General features: G+C 44.5%; 1 protein-coding gene across 10 annotated transcripts in view; it reads right to left on the reverse strand.

Moving 5' to 3' along the window:
• Positions 1-22,002, reverse strand: part of LOC115078735 (heterogeneous nuclear ribonucleoprotein C-like) — a 43,578-nt gene that overhangs the window by 18,358 nt on the left and 3,218 nt on the right. For 6 of the 10 annotated variants that reach the window (XM_029581735.1, XM_029581734.1, XM_029581737.1 and 3 more), the window contains 7 exons: positions 19,384-19,408; positions 10,502-10,771; positions 9,980-10,055; positions 9,700-9,747; positions 9,155-9,309; positions 8,828-8,941; positions 7,870-8,009 (listed from right to left, as the gene is read on the reverse strand). In XM_029581735.1, coding sequence (XP_029437595.1) covers positions 7,870-8,009; positions 8,828-8,941; positions 9,155-9,309; positions 9,700-9,747; positions 9,980-10,055; positions 10,502-10,771; positions 19,384-19,408 — 828 coding nt within the window. Of the gene's footprint in view, positions 1-7,869; positions 8,010-8,827; positions 8,942-9,154; positions 9,310-9,699; positions 9,748-9,979; positions 10,056-10,501; positions 10,772-18,694; positions 19,243-19,383; positions 19,409-22,002 lie in introns of those variants that run through there. The other 4 variants (XM_029581743.1, XM_029581739.1, XM_029581740.1 and 1 more) reach the window with 2 other exon arrangements.

The raw sequence follows: 22,002 nt of genomic DNA on the forward strand, positions 1-22,002 counted from the left end.
ACACTTGATGCCATCTTGAAAACAAAGGTCAAGCGGACCATGTGTTTTCCCCACCAGTGACTGGAGACTGTCCTACTGCTTTTAAGGACGTTGCTCAGTTACTCCCTGCAGCTGCTTCAGGAAGTCCTGCAAGTACTGGCCCATGAAGAGCTGGTAGGAGGCTATACAGGCATTTAGCCTATCTCCTTTAAACACCTTCTTCCCAAGAGGATCCAGGGTACTAGACTACTTTCCTCAGGAGCACTGAAGAATTGGTCCTCTCAAGTAGATCTGACCACCATTGATTGGTGTGGTAGCTTCCTCTTTTTGAATCCAGGAGCCACAGAAAGATGTTTTCCCCACATCTACATCTGTACCCCCTGAAGACATTTTGTGAACTGGCAATGCCATGACTTCCTTAGGGGACCCCATGAAGTGGAGGATATCCAGCATCTTGTTTCCGGTTTCATCATTTGTCAAAGCAAAGAGATTGGTCCTATGCCATGCTCTTAAAAATCAGTAAAGGCAGCTCATTAGGAGGGAGACTTCCTTCTCTCTGAAAAGATGGGGCAGAGGAAGACCCATTGATCCCTCTTTTTCAGAGGAATCACTGGCTCTATAGCCATGCTCCCAGGAGAGCTCAGAGTCAAGACATCCAGCTGGTACATCAATGGTGAAGACCCCCAACCATGACTGTACCGGAAACAAGGACACAAAGAGAGGAACACTAGTCTGCTTGGGCCTGGAACCTAAGGAGTTCCAGTGCTTCATAAGAACATAAGATTTGCCATACGGGGTCAGATCAAAGGTCCATCAAGCCCAATGCTCAGTTTCCAACAGTGGCCAATCCAGGTCACAAGTACCTGGAAGGATCATAAAAGGTCAACAGATTCCATGTTGCTTATCTCAGGCATAAGCAGTGAATTTTAATTTATTAAAATGTATAGCCTATCTTTACAGGCACTTGGCGTTCGAAGCAGATAATGCTACAAGAACATACATAAAATCAGCAAACATACTATCATAAGAGAACACAGGAACAAACATCAAACCTGACCTATTTATGCCCAAATGCTTGACATAAGGTTAAATAGATTGTGCGAGCGCTAACAGACATACAATATGCTCTGAAAAGACCAAATGATGGTCTTGATAATCAAGAGCTAAAAGTAAAGAACTGATCAGCTTTTAGCCCGGTCCTGCTAGGTTTAGCCTTGCTATTCATAATTATATGAATGTCTAAATAAGATTGTTTTTAAGGCTCTCTTAAACACAGTCAGGCCGATACAGTACAGTGCGCTCCGCCACTGGATGCGCGTTTTCTCTTACCCCATATTCAGTAAGGGGCCAAAAATGTGCGTCCAATCTGCCGAACCTAATAGCGCCTGAAACATGCATGTTGATGGCCCTATTAAGTATTCCTGCACGATACAGAAAGTAAAATGTGCAGCCAAGCTGCACATTTTACTTTCAGAAATTAGCGACTACCCAAAGGTAGGTGTTAATTTCTTTGGGCACCGGGAAAGTGCACAGAAAAGCAGTAAAAACCCGACGACTTAGTATCATGGCGATATTAAGTCGGAGGTCCCGAAACTTTCCAAAAGTAAAAAAAAAAAAAAAAAAAATTTGAAGTCGGCCGGCGGCTGTCAAGTCTAAATCCGGATGCTCAATTTTGCTGACGTCCAGTTTCCGAGCCCGTGGCTGTCAGCGGGCTCGAGAACAGACACCAGAAAAATTGAGCGTCGGCTGTCAAACCTGCTGACAGCCGCCGCTCCAGTCCAACAGGAGGTGCTAGGGACACGCTAGTGTCCCTAGCACCTCCTTCTGCCCGTTTTTACCGCCGGGCCTCATTTAAATACAGAATCGCACGCACAGGAGAGCGGGCGTTCGCTCTCCTGCGGACTTTACTGAATCGGCCCGAGTGTGATTCAATAGTTGGTAAGTGGTCAGGCAAAGCATTCCAAATAAGTGGTCCAGCTGTGGAAAAGCTCTGTCTCGTTATACCCAGACGTACAAACTTGATAGACAAGAGCTTCTGTAGACTTTTTCTCCAATCTTAAAGCCAGGAAGAGTTTGTATATCCTTAGAACAGCACTAATACAACAGTCAGTTACTTTGAACAAATCTGTAAATCAGAGAAGTGATCTTAAACTGGATTCTAAATCTGACTGGCAACCAATGTAGCAGTGGATTTCCCCAAGTCTACCTTTATTTATTTAGTAATTTTTCTATACCAATATTAGTGGGGACATCATATCGGGTTTATATCAAAACGTGCAGGATGGAAAAATACATAGAACAGGGTCAAAAGGGGGGGGGGGGGAGGGAGAGCGTAAAGGAACTGCTAGGTCAAAGGTGAGAAAAATACAATGGAGAGAGGCAACTCGAAAACTGGACTTTTCTTCCAGAAACCTTTCAAACCTAGCAACACTAATAGCTTTTACCACACCTTCTTGCAATGAATTCCAGAGTTTACTTATGCCAGTATTGAAGAGGCAGAACCCAATGCCTTCTTTGGACAGGAGGAACCAGGCATCAGCTTGTCTCTTGGATCCCTACCAATGCCCGATGTCAAGGGAGTAGACTGCTCTCTCGGTGCAACTCCATGGTCCTTCACGGTAGACGCACTGGTCTTCTGGTGACCTAAATGTATTTTCATCAGGTCCAGAAGGGATTGTTGTCCCTTTGAGGCCATGGTTGCACAGATGACACATCCAGACATCATGTGATGCTTCCCGACACAGAATACATCATGGGGGGTCCACGAAAGCATAACCCTGATGAACCAAGGCCATTGCTGGAAACTGCTGGTTAACCAAAAAACAAAGGTGGCAAGCTCTCTGGCTGCAGGTAATTGATGCTCATATGGTACACTGCCCCGGCACTGAAACTTAGAAAAATGACCAAATATCTTACACCTAGGGAACCACAAGGAGACGAAACAAGACCACAGAGTCCCGCAATGAATGATCCTGCAACAATTACCTGCGAAAAAGGTTCAGACGTCAAAGTAAGTGTGACCACTGGGCTGAGTATGGTATGGTGGCATGCTCAGTGAGGCACAGTCAAAGGTCTAGAAACATTTATGCCAAAGGTTTGGGCCAGGCTCCATCGGATGATGTCATTCCATATGCAAAGACTGAGAAAATGCATGACCTCAAAAATAAGCAGGGAGGTTCAGTCCAGGACTAGTGTAGCATGAACAGAGGCATAGGACTTTCCCAGTTCGTCATATGCGTCTTGCTGAGATATGAGAAAGGGCGTTCTCGGTAGCTTGACCTAGTCTATGGAACTCACTACCGTAAGCTTTGCATCTTGTTATGGGTGAAAATAATCATTTTTGATATTTGGACTTTAGTTCTGGAATAAATGTATGTGTATACTGCCATATGTTTTATTTTGTTAGCCACCTAGGGCATATAAATCCTCGAAATAAACCACTCTTTTGCTACACCTTGACAATCTGGTCCGATAGGACTAAATACAGCATACCTTATTGGGGTGAGGGGAATTCATACCTGCAATCTTGTCCTCCTGAATGCTGCGTTTGCTATTCTATATCATCATCTGACTATTCAGCTCACGACAAACTCCAGAAAATGCCAATCCCAGACACCAGAACTTTCCAAAAATGAGGCTACAGTTTTGGATGCATGGGCTCTGACAAACAGAGGCTGTGGCATCCTCGCCACTTAGAAGCCTCCATATGACAATTTCTCCATCCAGACACTAATATTTTTTTCAATACAATTAAGAGTCTTTCCAATACTTAAGATTCTTAGCCCTTCCCCAACTGCTACTTCAGAGCTCTAAATATTCAACTTATGAAATCTTTTCTCTTTGTCATTATTTGGCTCTGGAAACTACATGGGCAAAACGGATTCTAGTAAAAATATTTACACATAGAACTAGGGTCAGTTATTAAAAACAAATCTAACCTCACAAAGTTTGCAAATAGAGTAGAATCCAGATATAGCAATGTCTCAAACAGCTAAAAGCCTTTCTTTTCCAAGAAGCATTCAAACATTTAGATTATCAGTAGGATTTTGTGGCATAATAAGCAGATTTTATGTATTTTATTTTCACTCGTTTTTATTTGTATTGTGTTTTAGTTGATCCTATGTTATGTCTACATAATACTGTTTTACGTTTTTTTGCAATTTATGTTGCTTTGTAACCTGCCTAACACAATTATATGGTTATAATCGGGTTATAATTTTAAATAAATACAAAAAAACAAACCCAAGGCATTAATGTGCTCTTCTAGCTAAATATATAGCACTACCAAAAACCAACATTAAGAGTCAAAAGGAGTGAGGAAGTTATCTGTTCAAGCAGGTAATGATCCAAACAGAACTAAGATTTCAAGCTGGTAGGAATGGCTGTATCTTTGGGAACGACGACTTTGCTGCATTGAAGTAAAAAATATCCCATGACTAGTTAGTTATTTGCCTTACTCCCAAGGCTGTAACACTTTGGACCATGCTAAGATCCATATTTAGTCTGTTAAAATAAATCCAATCAAGACCATACTTGAGCAAATATCAATGCATGAATCCTTTCCAAACTAATAGGATTTACTTTGTAGATTCCTTTGTCTCCAGCTGTGCATGAATCTCATATTCTCCAATCTCCTTTTGACTTCCAGATCAGAATCCAGAGCAGCAGGTGTGGATGGGATGAGGGAGCTTGACTAATTATGTGTTATGCACTATAAATTTCACAGGTTCTTCTACAGATAATTACAAAAAAACCTGGAAGCCAAATACCTTGGCCGGAAGGGTGCTGTCAAGACTGCTAAGCTGAAGTTTTGTTTTCCAACACCTTGTTTATGATGCCGGCTGAAATAGCCCTGGACCTTGCTGTTAAATTTGTGGAGGCCACAAGATCCATAGTTGGTGGCCTTCAATTCTGGCAAATGGACTAAAACATTTTGTCATTCAGCTCCCATTCCCTGCTACTATCTATCATCTAAGGTGCTATGAGACATACACCTGGCTGATCCAATCTACACCAACATTCAACTGCCCAGTGATATTTACAGCTGACACTTGGGGAGGGAGACATTTTCCACACAGGCAAGAACCTTCTGGTCCTTTGCCACCATCCTGGAGCTCTGAGTTCCCCTCTTCCATCTTCAGATACACTATTCTAGCAGAAAAGGGTGATCAGCAGATCTCTCTCAAAGTTTTGCAATGTGAATCTCACTTAGCAGCGACACATGTATGCTTACTCCCTCTATTTCTCAAGCCCTATTCCAAAGGGTGAGCAAACTTTTTTTTCTGAACAGAGCCACACTGCTGGTTCTTCTCTGTATTGGAGGCTGAGTTGGGAGGGTTGCACCCACTGACTGGAGCTCCTGGAGAGAAAAGCGGGAGAAGGGCTTCTCTGGAAAAGGGAGGAAAATGAGTTCTGAAATGTGCATCCAATTAAGTGGGCTGGCGGCGTGTCAGTGAGCCAGTGGAATGTATAACGCATGAGGTGGCCAGAGGGGTGCATGAGTGATGGAGTGGAGGGTATGCACAGAGAGCCTCACATCCTCTAGGCAGCACTAGTACCTCTCCCTTCATATTGTGCTCAACACCTCCCTTTCTCCCCCAACCATCTTGTTCCCTTGTCCCCCACCTCCAGCAAGTTAGTCCTCAAGCTGGACCAGGCAAAAAATATATTCTCCGTATCCTAGTCTAGACTGCGGATTAACATGCTGGGTCTCTCTTACCCTTATGCCATAAATACTACAATCTCGCTCCCTTTCCCTAAGTTACTTTCTTGGCTGGACCAGGCAAAATAAAACTCTCCATAGCCTGGTCTAGAATGAGATTAACATGGTGGCTCTATCTTCTCCCTAGCCTGGCAGCAATTTTTACCTTCTACTTTCAGGGCCAAGGTGGTGGCTGGGGTGGATAGTTCAGTGGCATGAGCAAGATTTAGATTATGACTATTTCTGCAAGTTTGAGATTGGTAAGCATGAGGAGGCTCGAGCTGCTTCCAGAGAAGGAAAGCAGCCAATACAAAATGTCGTCTCTGGGCCACCAATGCACTGTCCTGCTTGCCCAACATTATCAACACACGCCTGGAACATCGACCTTGATGTTATTGGACCTTTGATGATAGTGGGCAGGCAGGACAGACTTGTCAGTAGGCTGGAGATAATGCAGCTTAATAGAGGTAGATGGACCGAAAAAAAGGTGTCAATGGGAAGTTTAGACCCATGGCTTATATAGTTTGCCCACCTTTTTCCTAGTTTCCGTCTTGACCTTTGGAAGTACAACCTCCTCCTTGACTCCCATTCATGATGTGCACCCACTAAAAACTATTTTTTTCTCCAAACTGTTTATCCACCAGTACAGGCAATTCTTTATCTTGCTGAACATTTAACCAAAAAATTAGTTCTGTCCTCAGTGTTATCCAGAGTAACATAACAGCAGATAAGAATCGAGAAGGATGAGTTTTCTTTATGATAGGCCCTGCTCTTTGGAATAAGTTACCGCTGGAGTTTTATCCAGAAGTAAAATGTCTTTGCAAAAATGTAAGAGACATGGCTTTTTCCTCTCCATGATGAATTACTGTTAAAGGGCAGATCCTAATAATAGGTGATATTGATATAGCTTTCTGAAGGGATGGGCGACAAGGGGCAACTGATATTTTAGGCAAGGGAGTATATGACAAATCGGCTTATGTGGCATATTCTTGCTGGCATAGCGTGGTATATGAAGTGGGATCATCTGTAGGGGTTTTTAAGTTTTATTATACAATCTTTAAGTAATGTAAAAAATTGTATATAATATATACCACTCTACTGTACTCTTTTGAACCAAGCATATTGAAATTCCTATCTTAGGCAGCACCAAGCCACTACAGTTCTTTTTTGCTAGTCTTCTCCCTTAATTTATCAGCCTCCCCCCACCCCTTCAATGTTAACTAACTTCTGTAAACCAGAATGAATAAGGACAAATCTACTCACAGATTAGGAGTTAGCACCCTTTTTTGGCTTAAGAGCTCTCAGATTCTCAAGATTAATGACAGCCACTTGCTTAATTAAATTAGTAATTTTAGAATCGATAAAGAGAATCCCCCAGCTCTGGTGCAAATCAGAAACAACCTGGGGCTCAGAAAAACTTTTTATAAAAAGGGGAAAGAACATGGCCTCTGAGGAGGAGTTGTTTATTCCAGTGCTCAAGAACAGGTTTCTCCCCATGCCTTACACCCCAACACCTGCTTCTCCTGTAAGAAGCATTGAGTCATTGGTGCCATGATTTCTAGACCAATGGTAGGTTTTGGTCTTCCCTGGGTTGGTTTCTTCTACTTTGGGAGCTGCCTCCCACACCAAAAACAGGTTTCACCAATAAGACAGAAAAATCCAGCCCCCTGATGCCTGGGTCTTGAAATCATAGGCCTTGCACCATCTGCCTCAGTTTTTAAGACACTGCACAGTCCTCTTTATTCTGATGGACCCATTTGAACCCTGGACAGCTAAGCTTAACCCCAAGTCATAGCTCCCAGTGAAATACTCAGCGTGATCTCTGGTTTGCTGCGTCACATAGCCTTAATAGACTAAAGTTCACATCTCACTCTGCCGAGACCCATGCTTAAAGTGGCCTCAAAGAAGAGGCCTGGGGGGAGGGGGGGAGGAGCCTGTAGAAGTTGATATATCACCACTATATGCTGGTCTTGGCCTGCCAACAGGAAAAGCAGCCCATCGAACTGAACTGGGTGGATAACACAAGAACTGGCTCGTCTAACTGATCCACACAACCTGTATAGCCTACTTCTAGAGTAATCTTTTACCTCTCAGCAAAGACTGCATTCCACAGGGCCAATAATACATGCAACAGCACACAAGATACAGCAAGAGATCAGCAGGAGTGGTAAAAGCAGAAAGTCCCTCACCGTTTCCACGCCCTGTTCCTCATCATCATCCAGCAGGTCTCCCTCCTCACCGGAGTCCACGCCCTCCTCAGATTGCATCTTCACGTGCGTCTCCTCTTTCTTTACCGAGCCACCAATTTGCTCTTCATCTGTTTTTATCTCTGCAGGGGTGACAAGAAGCTCAGACACTGTGTGCAGGGTAAATTCACAGACACACCTACCACAGACACACGTGTATAACTTTTAGATACAGAACTTCCTTGTAATGAGGGCCAAGTAGTCTCTATGGAAACCTACATAGATTTTCACAGTACTTGCCTAACAGTTAATTATGTATGCCTACATAAAACCTGGAAGCACAAGGAGTATTTTATACGCATACTTTTCTATTTCTATACACTGGCCAGATGGCATGGCTGAGATACGGAGGACTGCGATTAAAGTCTCCCCGAAGCACAATGCTTGAGCTCCAAGGAGAGAGGAAAGGCAGCAGCTGAGGGCTAGTTTTAGAGACGATAACCCACACTACCCTTATAGCCATCCCAGCAAGGCCTGTTAGATGTTTCCACTATTTATTAGTCTCGTTCAGCGGACAAGGGAAATGACTTTCTCTGTGGCAGCTCCTGGTTTATGGAAGTCATTCAAATTGATGCTAAAAGCCTACTTGCTCATTCAGGCTATCCCATGAGCTCTTTTGACACTGCAGTTTGGATATGAGCTGGTCATTTTTTCTGAGTATGTTGTGAGTTTTATTATGTAAGTTTTTATGTATTTTTTTTGTTCACCACCTAGGTATAGGTGCCATATAAATACATATGTACACATGCATGGTAAATAAACCAAAAAGGGTGTTTCCTTATCTACTAGTACTGCCAAGTGCATTTCTTTGTCACTGGGATAGCCTTTTCTCGCCCACTTGTATTGCAGTGTCTCAAATAGTGCATCCCTCAGTCATAGCACAGCAAGCCAAATCCTTTACCTGACTGCTTGTTCTGCTCCCTGTCAATTCTCTCCAGGCTCTCCAGCAGAGAATCCACTTTCTGTTTGATTTGGCTCAACTCCTTCTTGATGGTCTGAAGATCATCACCTTTCACTGATAAATTAGAAGAGGTGAAATGAAATACCGCAAGGATCCTGTACTCAGATGTGCATGACTCAATGATGCAGAGTCTGACCAAGAATGAAATATTTGTGTTATCAGTACTTGACTGTGAGCCTGCCTAAACCTGTGTTTACTTCCCTTGTCCATCTTCATCCTCACCCTTCCCGGCTGTATACACATGCAAGCATTTTTATGTATACTTACATTTCCCAGACTTTGAGGAGGAGCCTCTCTGGCTACTCTTTGAGTTGAAGCCACTTTTCCCTCGGCGGGAAGTGTTCCCTGAAACCCGCTGGCGCTTTGAGGGTACCACAGCTCGGGCAATAGGTGGAGGCGGAGGCACACGTGTTGCAGGGTAGCTGTACATCCTCAAAAAGATAGCAGGAGGGGGATGGGAGAGGGGAGAAGGGAGGAGGAGGAGAGAGAACAGAATCACTGACAGGAGATCTTACATGAACTCCCATGAAATCAAGTCTTTGTAGGGCAAGGAGGGAGGAGCACAGGGACCAGTGTCCTTTTCAGAGTCACAGGATAGGAGACCCATCACTGAGTCTCCAGTCTCTGCAGGACAGAGAGGGCAAGGAGGGCACATTAGGGTCAGCAGTAATCAGAAGGCAACTGGGAAACAATTGCTGAATGGAAAAGACGAAAGTTCAATTTATTGAAACTTAAAACCGCTTCTTTAACAAAAAGGCCATCCAAGATAAAAAGTACAATAAAAGTATCCAGAACAGAAGCAGACAGTATACCTTTCGTAATAGTCTCGTTGAAAATCATAGTCCAGGTCAAAGGAGGAACTGAAACGAAAGAGAACATGTGAGGATGTAATAACGCAAGAGACAGGCAGAAAGGGACTCAGATATTTAAGAGGGGAAGACTACTATGAAGAAGAGATACACTACACAAGGGGACAGGGAGAGAACAGTAAGAGGGCTTTGTACACTGGCTCAAATACTACAGGCTGTGCGTGTGGGAGAGCAAACAGGTTTTGTTTGGGGGAAGGTAGTATGTAAAAGGTCAGGGACTCACCCATACATGTCTGCAGCAGACCTCTTCACTCCCACTTTGCCGCGGTTCACTTTGGGCTCAGCTGCTAGGTTAATGTCTGAAAGGAGACAGCAGGGGAAGGGGGTGAAGACATGATCTCGGCTGCAGAAGAGTGCAGGCATGCCAGAGATTAGTGCAGACTACCAGCTACCTTAGATCAGCTAGGTATGAGAGAACTTAAGCTAAACAGAGCTTCATGCAAAAGCTAATCACACAAATATACAGCATATTAACATTTTCAGATTTTCTCTTCCTAATACAATACACCATCTCATTTAGGACTTCACTGGCTATACAACAGGGCTGGTCTAACAATTCTTGGCTCAGCAATTGACCTGTGAAGAGAGACTAGCATACACCTTCATTTGCACAAGATTAAACAAATCTAAAGCAGACTGCTGCAACTCAAAATTGTGTCTTTGCTGCTCCTACTGTAGAGCTCATGCTATTTGCAAAACCAATGAATGTAATTGAAGCAAGAGATAAAGGATAGTTAAGACTCACCCAAGACCTGGCCTGCAATCATGCGCCCATCCTCACCAGCCACAGCGGTGCGGGCATTGCGCTCGTTGGAATACTGCACAAAGGCAAAGCCCTTATGCACCGAGCAGCCCACGATCTTGCCATACTTTGAAAAGATGGCCTCCACGTCACTCTTCTTGACTACCAGCGTGTTTAAGTTTCCAATGAAGACCCGTGAGTTCAGCGAGCGAGGGTCTGTCTTGTTCGTCACATTGCTGGCCATGCCGGCGGCAGGAGGACGTGCAGCAGCACCTTGGGGGAAGTGGGGACAGAAAGCAGCAAATCAATCTAGCTTCCACTAGGATAGGGATAGTTCTGTGATCCTATCAGTCCTCAATTAAACCCCCCCCCCCCCCCCACAAAAAAAAGAAATCAAATCAAAAGCATCACTTAAACTTTCCCCACCTGGTAGGACTTCTCAGATTAGCAGCTGAAATGGCTTAAACTGGTCTGCAGCATGTTCTGAGATGACACGGCCAGAGAATACTTTTAGGACTCCCATTCCATAGCAATCGGAGCCATTTCAGTTTTTGCTTCCAGTTTGATTGAATCCCCACTAAATGTCTTTATAGTCCCAGAGGTACAGTACAGAGCCTCCTATATGTCCAAATGCATGATGGTACCCACTAAAAGCTGTAAACAAGTGCAACTCGCAAAGCAACTTTGTCCCATGGAAACACTTTTCACTTGTTTTGGCCAATGCAAATGCTGTATACTACCATACAAAGGACCTTGTTTAATTAATGGGCCCAGTTTCTTTTCTCCCTATTTTACATTCTGTCCCAGGTCACTTAGCCTAGTCCTCAGCAAGAGGCCATGAACTAGGCCTCCTTAACGAGTCTTGCGATTATGGTCCCTAGACCTGCCCAGTAGATGTCACCATGGTATAATTTTTTTTAAAGTTTAAATAGGAAAATTGGTTCTTACTGTTAATTTTTGTTCCTGTAGTACCACAGATCAGTCCAGGCTGCTGGGTTTTGCTTCCCTTCCAGCAGATGGAGACAGAGAAAGTTTCACAGACACCACCTCTTAACAATCTGCTGTGCCACCTGCAGCTCCTCAGTATTACCAAGTACCCAGGCATAAAAAGGTAAAAAAGTTTCCAATACTCAACACTATCAAATTCCCTGGAGCAAGCAGAGGAGAGAGTAAACTTTATAAAGCAATCCAAAAACTCTATTGAAAGGATTAATGAGAAACCTGTGCCATTCTTCAGTTATTCAAGAACAAAAACAAACAAAAAAAAAAACAGGACTGAGCGGACTCTTAAAACTTCTCTCCACCACTAGGCGGGATTCCGGACTGATCTGTGGTACTACAGGAACAAAAATTAGCAGGAAAGAACCAATTTTCCTCTCTCTGTATGTACCCAGATCAGTCCAGATGGGATGGGACTGCGAGCATCCCGCTCGAAGAACACTTTCACCAAAGCTGTCAACGTCCGGAGCCCGGACATTCAATTGGTAGTGCCTGGCAAAGTATGTAGAGGCTTCCAAGTAGCCGCCCTGCATTCTGCACAGGAGGCAGTCTGGGAACAGGTAGAATGAACCCTTAACCCCTTCAAGACAGGATGACCATGACAAATATATGTAGACCCAAAAGCCTCCTTCAACCACCACACAATTGTGGTCTTCGATGCTTTCTGACCCTTTTCCGCACCACTCCATAGCACAAAAAAGTGATCCAATAATCTGAAACGCTTAGTGACTTCCAGATACCACAACAAGGCCCTTCTGACATTCAACCATCTTAATTCTTTTACATGAGGCATACCAACCTCCAAATTCGTAAAGGCCAGAAGCTCCACTGACTGACTTAAGTGGAACGCTGAAACTACCTTCGGCAGAAAAGATGGAACTGTCCTCAGAGAGACCACGGAATCCGAAATCCACATAAATGGTTCTCTACATGACAGGGTTTGAAACTCAGACACCCTTCTGGCTGAACAATCGCCACCAGAAAAACCCCACACCTTCAAAGTCAGATCTTTTATGGTGGCCCTCTTTAGAGGCTCAAATGGCGCCTCACACATGCCTTTGAGGACCAAATTAAGGCTCCAAGAGGGGTGTATCCGATGAAGGGGGGGGGGGGGGGCACAGATGCTTCGCCCCTTGGAGGAAGCATACCACATCTGGATGTGCAGTTAGGGCTATTCCATGAACCTTGCCTCGCAAGCACCCCAGGGCTGATCCCTGCACTCCCAGGGAACTAAAGGACAAACCTTTTGACAGGCATCTCTGCAAAAAGGCCAGAAACTGCGCCACTGAAGTTCGCCGAGGATCAAACCCCCTCACTCCATACATCAAGCCTCAAAAACTCTCCAAACCCTGGCATACGCCAAGGAAGTAGAAGTCTTACGAGCATGCAACAGAGTAGAAAGAACATCCTCAGGATATCCTTTCCTTCTCAATTTCCTCCTTTCAAAAGTCAAGCTGCTAGACAAAAGCGATCTGCTTGATCTGAAAATAGAGGGCCCTGTCAAAGAAGCTTTGGCAGATGGCCCAGTCTCAAGGGGCTGTCCATTACTATATTGACCAAATCTGCAAACCAAGGCCTTCATGGCCACTCCGGAGGCTTGAGAATCACCTTTCCTGGATGGACCTCTATTCTGCTCACAACCTTGCCTACCACCAGGGACCATGGTGGAAACACAGATCAGAAGAACCAGGGCACTGACCCCTTCCGCTTTGTGCTCTCTTCTCCAGCTGAAGAAGTGCAGGTCTTGGCATTCTTCTAAGCTGCCATAAGATCTATATGAGGAATGCCTCATCTGCAAGAAATTAGGGTCATGGCCTCTTCCGACAGTTCCCATTCTCCCGGGACCAAACGTTGCTGGTTGACAAAATCCGTTTGCACATTGTTGGATCCCACTATGTGCAAGGCTGCTATAGAGGCCAGATGTTGCTCCGCCCAGGACATCAGCATCTCCACTCCCAGAGCAACCACTCAGCTCTTGGTACCTCCCCAATGGTTGATGTAGGCTACTGTCATCGCATTGTCAGAGAGGACTGACTGCACAGTTGCGCAAAAGAGGAAGAAACTCCTGCAGGGCCAACCGTACTGCTTATCTCTAGGCGACTGATGGATCAGGCAGCTTTGCCTGCCGACCATTGGCAACTCCCCAACCAGAGAGTCTGATGTCAGTAGCCATTACCATCTACTGTGGTATCTAGAAGTCCACCCTTGGCACAAATGGTTCTGACCATGCCACCACAAGAGACTGGATTTGACAGACTCTCTAAGGGGTAGTGGAAGATGAAACTGCTCTGAACTCAGATCGCACCAGGATAGCAATGCTTTCTGTAGAGGTCTCATATGGGCAAACGCTCACAGGAGCAACTCCAAGGTCGAGGTCATGGAACCAAGGACCTGCAAGTAATCCCAGTCCCTGGGCACTATATCCTCCCACAGGTTCCTAACTTGAGTCTGCAGCTTGACAATCCGTCCTCCGTGAGAAAAACTTCCCTACTCAGGTATCGAAGCATGCGGCCATGAACTCCAGAACCTGCGAAGGTGACTCTTGGACAGATTCACCATCAATCCCAACAAACTGACTTCACCCGGATGAGCCATTCGTCCAGATATGGGTGGATCAGCAAGTCCTACTTTCTGAGGGCTGCCGCCACCATCACCACCCTGGTGAAGGTCCTTGGGGCTGTCGCTAAGTCAAACGGGAGAGCGCAAAATTGAAAATGCCTCCCCAGGATCATAAACCAGAGGTACTTCTGATGGCCCGGGTGAATCCCTATGTGTAGACATGCCTCCGTCAGATCCAAGGAAGCCAAGAACTCCCCCTACTTCTCCCCGCTGTTATGATGGACCTCAGAGTCTCCACCCGGAAACGGGAAACTGAGAGCTACTTTTACCTTCTTTAAATCCAGAATTGGATGAAAGGTTCCTTCCTTTTTTGTCACCACAAAATACATGGGATATCGGCCTGTCCCCTGCTCATCCTGGACGACAGGAATGACGACCCCTAGCATTTGCAGCTGCTGTATGTTCTGCTGAATGATCTTCGCTGAGGCACAGGGAGACACCATACATAAGAAAATGCCATACTGGGTCAGACCAAGGGTCCATCAAGCCCAGCATCCTGTTTCCAACCGTGGCCAATCCAGGCCATAAGAACCTGGCAAGTACCCAAAAACTAAGTCTATTCCATGTTACCATTGCTAATGGCAGTGGCTATTCTCTAAGTGAACTTAATAGCAGGTAATGGACTTCTCCTCCAAGAACTTATCCAATCCTTTTTTTAAACACAGCTATACTAACTGCACTAACCACATCCTCTGGCAACAAATTCCAGAGTTTAATTGTGCATTGAGTAAAAAAGAACTTTCGCCGATTAGTTTTAAATGTGCCCCATGCTAACTTCATGGAGTGCCCCCTAGTCTTTCTACTATCTTTCTGAGCAGCCGAGCAAAATTCTAAAGCGCAGCTTTGTCCTATGACGCTTAAAACCCACTGCTCCGACGTGATCTTGACCCGCTCCTCGTAAAAATGAGTCAGACGACCTCAGATGACCGAAACTGAGGAGTGGGTCAGTCTCGGCTCATTGCACCGGCTTGGCTCTGCCACTACCCTGGCTGGAGCCGTCTCCGCCTGTTCTGTGCCTCCAATATGGCAGTATTGGACAGATCTCTGAGATCTGCCTTTGGCCAGCAGCCAGAGCTCTGCTGACGGAAACGCCTTTACCCCTAAAACAGAGAGCGTGCTGGGAGAAATCCTTTGGACCCTTTTGGCTTGCCCTCCGGTACCTTGGGCACTTTATCATCTCCCAGATGTTTGATCTGCTGCTCCAAGTCTTACCCAAACAGAAGTTTTCCCTTAAAAGGCAACACTTCCAGGTGAGCCTTTGACGAAACGTCCGCTGACTAGTTTCTTAACAAAAGAAGCCTCCTAGCGGAAACTGTGGACATCATGGTCCTGGAAGATGTGTGAATGAGGTCATACAAAGCATCTGCACCATAGCTTCCAACTCCTCCACCTGCTTGGGACTCCTGGGATGACATCTCTGGCACTCTGCAACTGCTGTACCCATCTCAAGCTAGCCTGGAGCATGAAGCTGCTACACAGCTTCACAGATATCCAGAGCAGACACTTCGAAGATCTTCTTGAGATGTTCCTCGAGCTTCCTGTCCTGCAAATTGTGCCGCACCAGCTACCGGAATGGTGGTCCTTTCTGTAACAGCAGAGACTGAAGCATCCACCTTTGGCACCCTCAAGAGTTTCAAAGTGTCTTTGGGTAAAGGATAAAGCTTATTGATAGCCCTGCTAACCTTAAAGCCAGTCTGCGAAGTATCCCACTCCTTGACCACAGACTTGTGAAAAGAAAAAAAAGTCTTGGCTAGACCCCTCAAAACGGTCTTGACCGGATCCACTATCTCCAGGTCAGCCCGATCCTGCGGAACAGTTATTCCCAATTCTGAAAGGACTGGTGGGATCAAGGGGCCGGAGTTCCTCCCTTTGAAACAGGTGAACCACCTTGGGATTGTCGCCTTCCATAGTCAGGAGTTTTGCCGCGTCCCCTTCCTGATCCTGTGAGCATTGAGAACGATCAGCATCGGGAGAAGGATCCCCAGATGGCAATCCCTGATCAGAGTCCTCAGAGGAACCCTCTTTGGAGGCCCCTGACCCAGAAGGCCCAATGACTCTCCGAATCCTAGTGGCCCCTGAAACTCTAGACTTCTTCCTGGGGGAAGGTTCTACCATCCTCCACTTAGAAAAGGGCTACTCTGCAGCCTTGTGCACCACAGGACAAATGCAGATGAAAGGAGAGGCACCACCAGAATCCTCCTTCAGAAGATCAATCTCCTCCTCTGACTGCCCCTTGTAGGCCCCCCGGGCTTCCTCAGAGTTAAACTCAGCTGAAAAAAGCTTGGGCGGGAGCTTCTCCCCCTGCTGTAGCCTTCCCCTTTAGCAGCAAGCGTATCCAAGGTGGCCACTGTTCCTGTGCTCAGCGGGAACGGATTGTCGGCCCCTCACATTGCAACCTTCGCTGCCCCCCCCCCCCCCCAGAATCGTGTTGCTTCCAAGCTGCCGCCACAGTCCCCCCCTGATGTGCCCTCTCCAGAGAGGCAATGAGAACAGCAGCTGGAACAAGAAAGGCGCGCGCGGAACCATCACCACACGCAGTGTATCAGCGCCCCTTTGACATGAGGTCGGGCTGCAACCGTGTGGGGCAGATGCCAGAGGGAGGAAAGGCAGAGGGAGAGCCTAAAATATGCACCGCTGAAGGTGATTCCTTCAACCACCGGTGACGGGAGATTAAAGCAAAGTAAGGTAAACGCACCTGCTTCCCTCGTTACTATTTTGTTTTTTTAAACTTTATAAAAGACACAAAAGAAACAATCTGAAGTGCAGCAGAGGCTTCTCCCAATCCTCCTGGAGGTGAGGGGATTGGACCAGCAGCTTTCATCTTAGGTGAAATCCAGTGAGCAATCCAGGGTCCCCAACCAGGAGGGATTGTCCCACCAGAATCTAAGCTGGATCGAAACCTTATTTTATTTTTGTTTTTCAGGTACAGAACTGCAGGTTTTGCACCTCCTCCATCTGCTGGAGAGAGAGAAACACTGAAGAGCTGCAGGTGGCACAGTGGGTTAAGAGACTGTGAAACTGTCTCCATCTGCTAGAAGGGAGGCAAAACTTGGGAGTCTGGACCGATCTGGGTACATACAGGGAAACCTGCTCTTTCAATAAAGTGCACAGCATATTTTTATAAAATTCTCTGACTGGGAGTCCAACCCAGATCCTGCATGTCAATGCTGTGCACCGCCACTGATCCATCCCCCACTGTTCCTATTGTAAATGCATCACTGTGTGGATCGGGAACATTTAACTTACATAGAACAAGTGATCTAAGGCTGTAAATGAATCGAACTGTCAAAAAGAAAAAACGAAAAAAACCCATGCAAGTAGGTGGTCAGGGAGTAATTTACGATTCCCATTTCTGAGCCATTCCAGATGGGGGAGCAAATGGCAGGTGGACTGGCTAAGCAGCACTTCTTGTCCAAAGAGGGCTGGGTTTCAATTTGAACAAGATACAAAATTTTATATGTGAAACTGCTGTTCACAGAATTTTACAAACTACAGCTTTAGTCCAGTGAAACAGCAGTGCTTACAGATTGTGAGAAAAAAGTCTCTGGAACCCACTGTACAGACTTCAGCAGCCACATGGTGCTATGGCTAAAAGTCTGGGTGCCCTGTGTCTGTCCTTAATACCGTTAAGAACCTTTGATAGGCCCAGGAAGCAGCTGCAGCATGTACGTCTCACTTACTATATTAGCATGCATCAAGTGGCCATACCATGCCAATGGGCAAGTGCCTAACAAGCTTTCTAGCAAAGTCTTCCAGGTTACAGTGCCCAATTGGCCTCTGCCTCATAAGCTCTTTTCTGTTGTGTGCAACTGCTGCGTATTTATTCTGGAGAAAGCTCTAGAAGCAAAATTAAGTAAAATGCAGTGACTATACTGAAATGAGTCACTGCACAGGCCAATGGTGACATTACTGCTTAAAATGGCAGCATAAGCTGTCATATGGAGTCAGGAATCTCTATCCCTCCTATACATGCTGGCAACTACCTTGCATCAGTTATTCTCTAACTTCACATGCTATGCATTGTTATGTAAAAATACTCTAAATATACTTCTGAACTTAGGTTTTTCTGCATATGCTGTTAAATAACTAAACAAGATGCCTTCTCTAGCTGTGCACCACTGGTGGCACACTATCACAACCCAAGCAAACTAAAACTCCACACTCACTATGTCAAGATCTATGGGATAGGACACAGTTACTAACCACTGTCAGGTTTGGCACAACCAAAACTTTACAGGACTATACACAACAGAAAATCAAGTCCAACGCCTTCTGCTAGAACTATTGTGTATATTTGAAGGAGGGGGCAGGTTCTACTAGAGCAGAGGGTGGAGTGCAACACTAAGTTACATGGACCAAGCTGTGCCTGGTCTCTGTACTAAAACAGCAGGGAGAAATTCAAGTCAGAACTGAGTCTAGCAAGCTGCTTTAATTACTTAGTGAAGTGAAATGGGAAGGGAACCGTATGATTGCTATCATTCCCAGTGAACTAGATGCTCCTATGGGTTCCTCGGCCCTTTGTTTCCTTAAAAGCATCCTCCACATCTCTCCCCGCGTAAGACACATACCCCCTCTTACCATCGCTCCTACGTGGCTAGCTTCTGCCCGGCAGCTAAGGCCGCTTCCAGGCGCCGGTCCATCAGGCAAAGCTGGGGCAAAGTTTGTAGGGGAGGAGAACGAAGTGAGGAATACACCAGCCTGGGGTATGGGACGGGTAGTGGGAGGAGCACTGGCAGGCCAAGTGAAAGCTTTTTGGATATTACCATTAGGGAAATGGGATGCGGGACATTAACACACTATACAGCAGACTCCAAAAATATACACGAGTAGAAAAAGTAAAAATAAAAATGGATATAGCTTCTGTTTAAATATGTAACTTTTTTTTTTGTTTTAAGTTAGATGCAGAAAAACTAAATGTCCAGCCAGTTAAGACTTACTTTTCTGGCTGAGAAGATGGGGTGGGAGGGAACAGGAGAGAAAAAATGAAAACGCAGAATGTGACAGCAAACTTATCAGAAAAATTAAAACCCTCTTCAGATGGTATAACAGCAGTGACTGATCCCCCTTTGTCCCAAACAGTATCCTTCCCTCCCCAAGTCAGAAAAATCAGATTAACACCCTCTTACCACACAAAAAAAAAAAAAAAAAATCAAATTCATTAAACACTAGAAAGCATCAGCAGTAGTGACAAATCACAATCATCAAAAAGGAATTATTGGACAGGTAGGAAAAATGTGGAAAAAACAAAAATTAAAATGGAGACTTACTGTAGTCGACGGTCAAAAAACCTGGCTGGGAAAAAAAACAGAAAAAATAAAAATATAAAAAGTCCATATTACAAAAATTTTTCTCTGTTTTTCCTTAAAAAATAAAAATTAGTTTTTGATCCTACGTTTTAGCCATAAATGCTATCCACATGCTATCCCCTGCTCTTAAAAACCAGGGGAGTCGCTAACAGGTAAATCAGCAATCACGATTCTCATTTATTTATTGTTCTTTTCATTGAAAAATATTAAAAATACTAAAAATAGCAATACACTAGGAAGTCAAATACCCTTCATCTTACAGCGGTCTAGCATGCCGCCTCTTTCACCCATTCTCTGTGGAAAAGTAAAAATAAAAATAAAAAAGTTGTAAAAATAAAAGGTTCAGTGAAAAATCCATTTAAAAATTACATTCTCAAGTCCAAGTTCTCAGCGAAAACCATTTTTTTCTTTTAAAAAGTGATGGGCCCAGTGGCCGCGAGGCGCCATTCTGACGCAGTATGTTAAGAAGTATTGGTTTAACTGATCTTTAGCTGTGTGGAACAGGGGTGGGGTAGGAGACGGAGGTGCATATATGTACATTTTTTTTTTTTTTTTTTTTTAATGACAGTAGCAGAGCTCCCATAAGCAGGATTCAGAGGGGAAGAAAAGGGGAAACTGGTCGCCTCGCTGCCCTGTGGAAGGAGAAGGGGAAGAGTGAGTCAGGGTTCTTTGGAAAAGGTCACACAGCCTTGCAGAGCCAGAACCGGCTCTAGGGTAACTCCCATTCACAGCCTCTTGATATTATAAAACTGGTTTCAGCTAATCCACACATCTGGGGAAAATATCACTATTTCTGTATTGCTGTGTGTTGCTCTGTAAGATAGAGAACTTTGGAATAACTCCTGAGATTGCTCTAGGTCCTATAATTTAGATTTGCTAAGGTTTACGGATTACACATTACTTTCATTCAGTCGCTGCAGAGTGGCAACAGAAGCAGTAACTGAGTTCTCTGCTGGTATTCATCTTCTCCCACTGATCCCTGTTAGTAGGCTGAAATTTCCCTAAGCTGAGACCAAGTGTGTGTGTGTGTGCTTGCCTTCCAAGTAGCCTGGACTTAGTTAGACCTGTATGTATTTTAAATACAATGTTAAAATTAAGCAAACAGACTAGAAAATAAAAATATGTTCTCTCTTGTTTCTTGATCAATGGATGTATTAATTTCAAAAAAAAAATTTTTTTGGGGGGGGAGGCAGGAATACTTGTGTGATTAATAAATTAATTTAAAAAGCACATCTTTCTGTATAAAATTTGCATGTTTATTTTAGCAACATACATTCTTCCCAAGTCATATATTGTAATTGCATAAAAATTTACTGTTATAAGTAACAACCATCAATCTTGAAAATGTATCATTTAGCCATTTGCTTTTGACCAGTTTTCACTGAGCTCACATGGCTCTTCCCTTTAATTTTCTGAAGTGTTTCTGTCCCAGTAATGGAATGCAAGCATACTCTAAATATGATCCAACTTCAACCCATCTCCAGAAGGTGCAACTGTTTCAAAGCCATACCATTCAGGGCCTCTTCTGCTCAGTGGAAGCAGCACAGCTTGGTGAAAAAAGCATGCTTCCAAGAGCAGGGGGAAAATAACTTGGGCAACGGGAAATCTCTTCTAGCCCAGTGCACATTTGTGAAGAGGGTGCCTATATACTACTGCTGGTGAATTCTTTACTATCCAAATGAGTGACTTTTGGTAATTAAATCAAACAGAAAGCTTCTTCTATAATAGTAAATTAGGGCAAAAACAGGGCTCACAGATTTTTTTTAAATGATTGTTCTAGCTCTTACATGTAGCTCTCTATTCTCCATATCTGCATGGTACCAAATCTACATCATGAAATGGGTGGTTGTAGTTTGCGCTCACACGCAAGCCTCAATCTCACAGAGCTAACACTTGGGACAGAACTTTTACAAATGGCTTAGGACCATTTAGCTCAAGAACAGGTGAAACTGGTTCCTTGGCGCTTTTTCCTGGCCTATACCAATCCAATATGCCAACATACCTCCCACCACCCCACGTTCACATCAAAACCGCAGCAACATGAAGTCTGCATCTGAGCTGGGGTGGGAGTGGAACTTGGGAACTGAGCAATGACATGAAATGGGATGGATACAGCACTACTGAGAGATTTCCCACCATGTTAAAACAGTAGTACTAGGGAAAACAATATTTTAAACAACTTGCATCATTTGCTGTCTAAATTAAACTAATGATGCATTTTTTTTCCATTCTATTGCATTCCTTGAGAACTTAGCAAGTACTTATAAAGCTTTTCATAGTTCTTCCTGTTTATCTGTTCCCATCATTAAGAAACCAAGTAAATAAGATGGTGCTGCTGTCACTGTTCTGATTGTCATCAGAAGCACACAGCTACATGTAACATGTATACAGCTTGAATAGCTTAAGACGGGATTTGGGGGAATTTTTAAAATTAGGGGTGTGTGGCAGTAATAGTATATACTTTTTATCTCTCCCAAAAACTAGCGCAAAAAAAAAAAAGTCAAAAGTTAAAGGATTCCTAGAAATAAGACCCCCCCCCCCAAAAAAACAAACCCTCCTCCCAAAAAAAAAAACAAACCA

Source organism: Rhinatrema bivittatum, chromosome 16 (genome assembly GCF_901001135.1).
Source record: "Rhinatrema bivittatum chromosome 16, aRhiBiv1.1, whole genome shotgun sequence".
NCBI lineage: Eukaryota > Metazoa > Chordata > Amphibia > Gymnophiona > Rhinatrematidae > Rhinatrema > Rhinatrema bivittatum.